Source organism: Chlorella variabilis, assembly GCF_000147415.1.
Source record: "Chlorella variabilis unplaced genomic scaffold CHLNCscaffold_6, whole genome shotgun sequence".
In the NCBI taxonomy this organism is placed as follows: Eukaryota; Viridiplantae; Chlorophyta; class Trebouxiophyceae; order Chlorellales; family Chlorellaceae; genus Chlorella; species Chlorella variabilis.
The window spans coordinates 933,299-941,365 of NW_005435082.1; the positions used below are offsets into that span (position 1 = coordinate 933,299).

At 67.3% G+C, this 8,067-nt stretch overlaps 2 protein-coding genes across 2 annotated transcripts; both read right to left on the bottom strand.

The window, feature by feature from the left end:
* Window positions 1-1,899: 1,899 nt before the first annotated feature.
* Window positions 1,900-4,469, bottom strand: CHLNCDRAFT_143689 (hypothetical protein; the record flags this gene model as incomplete). The annotated part of the gene is made up of 8 exons (XM_005849262.1): window positions 1,900-2,342; window positions 2,439-2,568; window positions 2,729-2,844; window positions 3,098-3,181; window positions 3,317-3,390; window positions 3,560-3,637; window positions 3,809-4,310; window positions 4,445-4,469. 8 exons carry the CDS (start codon window positions 4,467-4,469, stop codon window positions 1,900-1,902), a joined length of 1,452 nt encoding a protein of 483 aa, XP_005849324.1.
* A 147-nt stretch (window positions 4,470-4,616) lies between these two features.
* Window positions 4,617-8,067, bottom strand: CHLNCDRAFT_143690 (hypothetical protein; the record flags this gene model as incomplete). The annotated part of the gene is made up of 14 exons (XM_005849263.1): window positions 4,617-4,736; window positions 4,906-4,992; window positions 5,246-5,332; window positions 5,458-5,513; window positions 5,653-5,698; window positions 5,832-5,961; window positions 6,190-6,278; window positions 6,449-6,526; window positions 6,732-6,820; window positions 6,928-7,054; window positions 7,188-7,299; window positions 7,483-7,628; window positions 7,813-7,948; window positions 8,057-8,067. 14 exons carry the CDS (start codon window positions 8,065-8,067, stop codon window positions 4,617-4,619), a joined length of 1,314 nt encoding a protein of 437 aa, XP_005849325.1.

An 8,067-nucleotide genomic window follows, 5' to 3' on the forward strand; every position in this document is an offset into this window, starting at 1 on the left:
TCCCCCTCGATGGGGCCCGCCCACACCGGGGCCTCCCCCCTCCCGCCCACTGCTTTCTCAACGGCCCCGAGCCGGGGCTGCCCTCATTGCATACATAGTGCGCCTTTCCCTGCTTTTCTAGTGACCTAGCGTTCCGCACTGCCGTTTGGCCAGCCCATGCTCCCGTACCGTTGCGTTTCTCCCCAATGCGCCATGCCACTTTGCCAGTCATACACACGTTTCGATGCGTGCCCTGTCAGCTGCTTGCGTTGCATGTCGCCTTGCTCCACCCCTGTTTTATTGCTTTCTCTGCTTTCGCCCGGTTCCCGTCCCGTTTCGGCGGGGAGTCTATGTTGCAAGCTAGTTCTTGCTTTACCAGACTTTAAGCCCACACAAGCAAGAGCCTCCTTAACAGCGCTGACACGCCTGACCCACATGTCTGCATTTGGAGAGCCGGTGATCTTTGCCCCATCGTTAAAGCTGCCTGCCTCGCTGAAGTACCTGTTCCTTAAATACTCGAGGGAGGAGGATCTGAGCCTGCTGCATCCGGTGAGCTGCTGACATGATCCCTGCATGCCACCACACCGCTAGACCACCAACACTGCAACGGCATTGACGCGCATGCGCGTGCTTTGCAGCTGCCCGCGCTTTCCAACCTGGAATCGTTGGAGCTTTGGATGGACTACACCTCGGCCGCGGCTAAGAAAGGCCTTCTTTGAAGGCGCTGGAGCTAGTGTCTAAACCCTCCGAGAGGGCACAGGTTCGATTCCCTCCCATGTCGAAACTTTGTGAGGACAAACGCGGCATAGCTGACCGGCTCAGCGCCAATCCAAGCCAATTCCTTCGGGAACGCCTATTAGAATCGCCAAGGCTTCGGCACAGGCCTCCCCGGGACCCATTCACTACTAGTGGGGGGTACTGCACTTGGCGCGTCGGGCAGATCAAATAATGGTCTAAAGCTAGACGTTAAAACCGGGAAGTTAAGCTTGTGGAGGCTCTTCCCCACCTTTACCTTTACCTTTACCTTTACCTCCAGCAATGCCTTCACGGTGCTGAGCCACCTCACCCGTTTGCAGCGGCTCACCTTTCGGAACAACAATTGGCTGCCTGCCAGCCTTTCCTCCCTGACGTGGCTGCGCTCCCTTACCCTCCATCCTTTCGCATGGACAAGAGAGCCGCAGGGCTGGCAGCACAGTTCTGAGCTGCAGCTGAACGGAATACTGCTGGCGCTTGGCCAGCTCACACACCTGGGCATCCAATGTACACCCACAGGAATTGAGGCGCTGCCAGCCGCAATGGCCAGACTCAGCCAGCTGCAGTCCTTTGCCTGGGACGGTGCCCTGCCTGCAGACCCGCAGCTCCCGTGGCTGCCCCGCCTGCGCCAGCTGGCAGTGCCGTACGGCATGCTGGCGTGCAGCCCGGACACCCTGGAGGCAGCCACCCGCCTGGAGCGGCTGGATGTGCTGGGTCCCAGCCTTGGCCGAACCGCATGGTTTTGGGGTGAACCTGGCCAGGATCCTGACCCTTCTTGCTGGGACATTATCCGCCGGGCAGCTACCCACCCCACCCTCTCCCACCTCCGCCTGGTTGCGGACTTGGACACCGAATCTTCCCAGTTCCCACCCGCCATGGTGGTCGCTGAAGCCCAACTCCTTAATCCAGCGCTTCATATCTCGCTTTCCAGGTACCGCCCATACCCGCCATGGTGGACGGGCAACTAGTTTCAACCTGGCTGCGACAGGCGGGAACTGCTCCACAACCACTTCTCCAGTCCTCCTTGCCCCGCCTTTGCATGTGCTCCTGCCTTGATTCCAGTCTACCGTTTGATCATTTACCACACATCTGTAAAAGCAAGTCGAAAACAAACACACCCATGCAAGCCACGTGTAGCACAACTCATTGTCATCCACCCCACACACGTCACGAGGCAGGGCCGCCCGCGGCGCCGTTGGGCGTGGGGCCAGACGGTTGCTCGGTGATGGGGCTCAGGCTGCTGGGCCCGCCGAGGCCGCGCAGCGGGCTGGTGGGGTCGCGGCCGCTGCCGCCCGAGCTGGTGGGGCTGCCGGTGCTGGCGGTGAAGGGCCCGGCGGGGGCGGCGACGGTACCGCCGCTGCTCAGGGGGCTGCCGGTGCGGGCGGCGCGGCCGGGACGCCCAGCCGCCAGCTCAGCTGCCACCCGGGTGTACGACAGGTCGTCGTAGGCCTGCGCCTCGCTGGGGGTGGAAAGCATCATGTAGCCGCCGCCGCCGCCGCCGCCGCGGGCGGGCGCCGGGACGCCCGCGCCCAGGTGGAAGGCGGGCGGCGAGGGCTGCACCACCAGACTGGGCCTGCCGCTGAGGGTGCGGCTGGGCGACATCAGCGCGCCTGCACGGCAGCAGGGACAGGCAGGCGGCTTCAGGGCTCGTGCACAGGACCTTGAGCACAGCACATGCACAAGCAGCCTGGAGCGGGGGCACCGACCGTGGGGAGACGGCGGCTGCGGCATGGATGCGCCAAAGGGGGAACGGCCGTGGGCGGGCTCGGGCGCCTCGGTAAGCACGCCCCCGTCCCCGCCGTCCATGCTGCGCAGCCCGGTGCCGGCGCGGTTGACCTGCGGGGCAGGAAGCCGAGGCACACGTACAGTGCTCGCACTGCGTGTCAGGCCTGGCGGCGGGTCTGCCTGCCCACTTTCTCCACCGCAACGACAGCCACACGGTGCTAAACAACCAGAACATCATCCTGCGCCTGTCATCCCGGCGAGCGCAGCCCACCTGCACCACCTTGACCACCATGGACCTGCGGTGGCTGGTGATCACCACCACGTAGTCGTGCGGCTTCACCAGGCGCTGCAGGAAGGCGGAGTGGATGGCCTCGCCCAGCAGGTCCTCTGCGGGCGGGCGGGGGTGGGGCAGGCAGGCAGGCAGGCACGTGATGGACGCGGCAGGTGGTGTGGTGTGGCGGGCGTGGATCAGCAGGCAGGCAGGTGGAAGGCTCAGGGAGGCGAGCGGGCACTTGTCGGAGGCAGTGTGTTCAGGAGCAGGCGGCAGCCACCGGGGCTGGCTGGCGGTAGGTGGGGCGGTTCGGCAGGCCGCCAGGGGCCAGGGGCGGGGCCAGGGGCCTCACCAGGCCAGGGGCCTCACCTGAGCCCGCCGCGTCAGACATGGGCGCCGCCAGCATGGGCACCACGCCTCGCAGCGCCAGCGTCTGGCGCGCCAGGTACTTGCCTGCAGCGCGGCACGGCATGGCAGAGGGAGAGGCAGGCTGTGGAAGGTGCAACGGGAGGCTGGGCTGCGCAGCATGCTGTCCATGGACAGCAGCGAGGGTAGCGAGGGTGCTCATCAGGCACCCGCGCCGCTCACCCTCCAGCTCCCAGCCCAGCTGGTTGGACTTGAGGGTGGGCACCACCACAGCCATGATGGCCATGGGGGGGCGGCTGCAGGCAGGCAGGCAGGCAGGCAGGCAGAGGAAGTGTCAGGGCTGGAGCCACGCACCCGCAGCACGGCTCGCCTTTCCACTTCTAGGCCTGGCAGCAGGCGGCGCTGGCGATAGCGGCCCGCACGCCCCGCCAGATGGGCGCCCCGCCAGCCCGGCCGCCGACTCACTACTTGGACACCAGGCTGACGGTGCGCCCGGTCTGCACCATCACGATGATGAGCCCGGCGCAGATCTTCTCAGCCGTCCTGGAGACAGGGCATGCTTGGGGCGGCAGGGTGGGAGCAGGGTGGCGGCAGGGCACCGAGAGGGCGGGGCAGCGCTGGGCGTGGAGCGGACCCAGCCACCCCGCTCCTCACCACTACCTCCACACACACACACAGCCATGCATGCCTTCCAAGGGAGCCCCGCCAGCCCACCTGGTGGCGGAGGAGGCTATGCTTTCCAGCTTGGAGAGGTAGGGGGCGTGGGTGAGCATGATGCGGTTCAGCTGCGGGCTGCTCCCCGCAAAGCTGGGCGGCAGGCTGCCGAAGGTGGAGACGTATGGCTTGGCGGGGGAGGCGGGCATCACCGCGCCGCCACCCCCGTACTGGCCGCCGTCGGCGCCAAAGGAGGTAGTCGCGGTGGTGGCGGCGCCGTTGGCGGCGCCCGAGGGCACCTGCGGCTGGTGCGGCGTACGGCCGCTGATGGCTGCCAGCGCGGCACCCGCCACAGGCCCGTTGCCAATCCCCTGCATGGCTACCGGCCCGGACAGCCCCGCCTGCGCGGTGCCTGCCGAGCCGGGGGACTGATCCTCGCCGCCGCCGGAGGCAGCGGCGGCGGTGGTGGGGCCGCGCAGGCGGCTGAGGCCGCCGCCAAAGGAGCGGGCGCGCTGGCGGTGCAGGGCGGTGTCTGGGGAGCGCCCCTCATACAAGCGGAAGTCTGCCGGTTGGGGTGGAAAAGGCCAGGGCATCGGCAGCAGGGGCATCAGCAGGGACAGCGGGGCCTTGCGCTCTTATCAGGTTGTGCCAGACGGTCCAGGACAGGGGGAGGCTGTGAGGGCAGGGGGAGCGCACCAGAAACTGAAGAGTCGCGCCCCATCGTCACTTCCTCCTGCAGGCAGCAGGGAGCATGCCAGGCAGCTTCAGATGGAGCCGAGAGAAGCTCCCGGGCACGCTGAAAGGCAGCCAGGCAGCTGCCTTGCTGCTCCCCCATCTTGCTGCCAATCCCAGTCAGTCATAACTGCAGTCAAGCAGGCTGCCGCAGCCTGCTTGCCTCGTATGCTTCTCCCATCAGCATCTCGTGGTGGGTGTGGTAGTCAAAGTGCTTCTCAGCCGCTGCCGCCAGCTTCAGCACCGTCTCCACAGTCTGCGGGCACCGGCAGGCAGGCGTGGGCAAACGTGACAGCTGCTGGTGCGCCTTGCTGGCGCGGCAGGGGCCACAGCAGGCATGTATACCGACTACTGGCATGCACATGGCAGGGCCACAGCAGGCACATCATGCACATGCAAGGGGCAGGCAGTTGTCGGGCGCCCACCTCGACTGGATACTCGCCGCGCAGCGTCTCCGCGCCCAGCAGCAGCCCGTCCACGCCGTCCAGCACAGCGTTGGCCACGTCGGTGGCCTCTGCAGGAGGGCAGGCAGGAGGCGCAGCGGCGGTGGCGCTGGTGAGGCACCGCCGACGTGGGGGGTGGACGGCTTAGCATGGCAGGCGCACGGGGAGCAGCAGCCAGTGTTTCACGCCTCCCTACTTTCAGGCTTGCTCATCTGGGCTGCCCCTGATACCCAGAATACCACATGGTGCACACACACACACATGGAGCACACACACACAGACACACACACTCGCCTGCGCGCGTGGGGCGGGGCGAGGACACCATCGTGTCGACGATGCGGGTGATGTGCACCGGCTTGCCCAGCTGGTTGCAGCGCGACACGATGCGCTTCTGGAGCAGCGCCATGACCTGCGCAGGCGGGCGGGGGCGCGCGGGTTGCCAGGCGGGCACCAAGGAGCTGGGAGACCAGCGGGCACCCGCTGCTGGCCGCCGCTGTGACCACAGGGTGCTCTGCTCCACGGCAAGCCCTCCACCTCTGGCTCGAAGTCCAGGCCCAGGTTGCCGCGGGAGATCATGATCCCGTCGGCCACTGCAGCAACGGTGGCAGACGAAGCATAATCAGGGGGCAGACAGGCAGGCAGCCAGGCAGGCAGGCAGTGGCAGCAGAGATGCTGGCGCTGCTGGTGCCGCTGCTTGCACCATGCCCAGCAGCGGCGCAACCACCGCACCGTGGGCAATGGCCTCAAAGTTGCGGATCGCTGCCTTGCGCTCAATCTGCGGCGGGGCGGCCACGCGGCACGCCAGGCGCTCAGTCAGACCTCCACAGCTGTTGCATTCCAGGGGCATGCATGCACATGCGTAGTTGCAGCACGCCCTGCCCATGCTGCGTTCCAGCCTCCCACCCCACCCCGCCGCTCGCCTTGGCGATGATCTTGGTCTGCGCCATGCCCAGGCTGTCCAGGAGCGCCCTGGCGGAGTACAGGTCGTCCACGCTGTTGCAGTACGACAGGTTCACAAAGTCCACCTCGAACTGGGACCTGCGGCAGGCGGGGGCGGGCTACATGGCAGCTGCGATGATGTGCCCCGAAGGGTGCAGCACTCTGAAGAGCGCTGCCATCGGGCGCCAGGCCCGCCTTTTTGTGTGCATATGCATGGCCCTGAGGTTGGTGTTGCGTCCCGGAGGCCTTTTCAGGGGACCCCTGAATGGGCAGCCCAGCTGCGCAGAGGCATGCCTTGTGGCCCAGCCTCACCCACCCTACCCTCACCCCAGCGACTTGATGCAGTCCACATCAAACTCCGTCAGCAGGGGCAGCCCAAAGTCGCCCCGGAACTCCTCGTCCTCGGTGTGGCACACCTGCAGCGGGCAAACACCACCGCGTGTTCCCACGTGGCCTGCTTGCGACGCGCAGTAGGCTGTGGTGAGGCCGGCACGCTGAGTTCAGCCAGCTGGCGACACACTGCGGTTCTGAAGCGTGTGGCTCCCAGCAGGAGCGGCAGCAGGAGCTGGCGGCGGCAGCGGCGCACCATCACGGTCAGCAGCCCGTCCAGCACAGCTGAGGAGAGGGCCACGCAGGTCACCTCGCCCTCCCCCACATCAACCACCTGCAACAAGCAGGGAGGATCAGCAGGTGGCATGTGACCGCGGTTGGAGCTGGGGTGGTGGTCGCGGAGACCTGCCAGGTGCTTGCGGCAGCCGGCGAGGCAGGGGATGGCACCACCCAGGGGGGCTGAGGCTGGCTGGCTGGTTTCCAGCAGCAGACAGCCACATGCTCGGCCGTGTGCCTGCCGGTCCTGCACCACCACTCACGTCTGCGTACAGCGACATGCCCTCGGTGCCGGTGGACAGGTACCTGCCGATCTGCAGCTGCTGCCCCACCTCCACAATCTCGTGGAAGGCTGCAAGGCAGCAGGTGGGGGGCCCTCGCTCGCTGAGCTCTGCCACCAGCCAACCAAGCTTGCAGCCGGGGACGTTCGCAGGTACGGGCTCAGGGATCCCGTGCCACGCGGGGATGGCGTGCTGGGCAGTACTGGGCAGCCTGCGGCAGGTGGCCGCAGCGACTCGCCCGGGTAGTTGACAGGGAGGAGGGAGGGCGAGGCGGTGGCGGTGGGGTCTGTGGTGATCTTGAACACCTGCAGCAGCGCGAGAGCAGGGCGGAAGGCAGCAGGTGGGCAGGCGGTCCTGGCTGGCTGGGCCAGCGGGACCGCGCCGCATCACTTGCCGCAGCATCCAGTGCCCCGCCCACCACCGTTCCGCCTACCCCACCTGGTCCTTCTCAACCGTGATGCGCTGGTCCTGCTGGCGCGGCCAGCCGCTGGCGTCGTACTCGATCGGGCGCCGCACCACCACCTCGCGCCCCGTGGTGTCCAGCCACACGCTGTGCGAGTTGGTGGGTGGGTGTGGGGGCAGAGGGAGTGCGCAGGTGGCAGGGCACAGGTGAGGATGGGTTCTTGGCCTGAAGCGGCGAAAAGCCAAAGCCGCCCCGGGCAGAACAGCCAGATTGTGTGGTGCAGGTTCTGTGAGCCAGAATGCTGGGGTGCCTGGCATGCGAACGCCCCACCTCCACAGCAGTCGCGTCTGCTGCATCGCCTCTGCCAGGTTGCGCAGGCTGCGCTGGTGGTACTCTTTGGTGCCCCAGCTGAGGTCCACCCGCGCGCAGGTCACCCCCGTGCGCAGCAGCCTGACCAGCGTCGCCACATCCTGGCACTGCAGCGGCGGGAGCAGGGGGCAGGCGGGGCGCGGAGGAGGGAATCAGTGATCAGGGGTGTGGCGCGCGGGGGCGTCTCCTCGCCGGCGGCGCTGCCGACGCTGCCGGCGCAGCCGGGCACCTTGCGGGCGCAACCCTCCTGCGGCTTTGTGCAAGCCGTAGCTGGCCCCGCCAGACACTCACGCTGGGCCCGATTGTGATCACAACCTTGCTGCCCCACCCGGCGCGCAGCTCGTGCCCCGCCGCAGGCCGCACCACCTCCTCCATCTCCACATCCAGAAAGACGTGGGCCTTGGCCTTGCCGCCGCCAGGAATGTTCCTGCAGCGGGAGGACAAGAGGCGAGGGAATTGGGCTCCCGGGGCCCTGGGGTCGGCCATGATGCCAGCGGGCGGCTGCGCAGATGCGCCGGCCGGGCCGTGGCCGCACCGGAGCGGCAT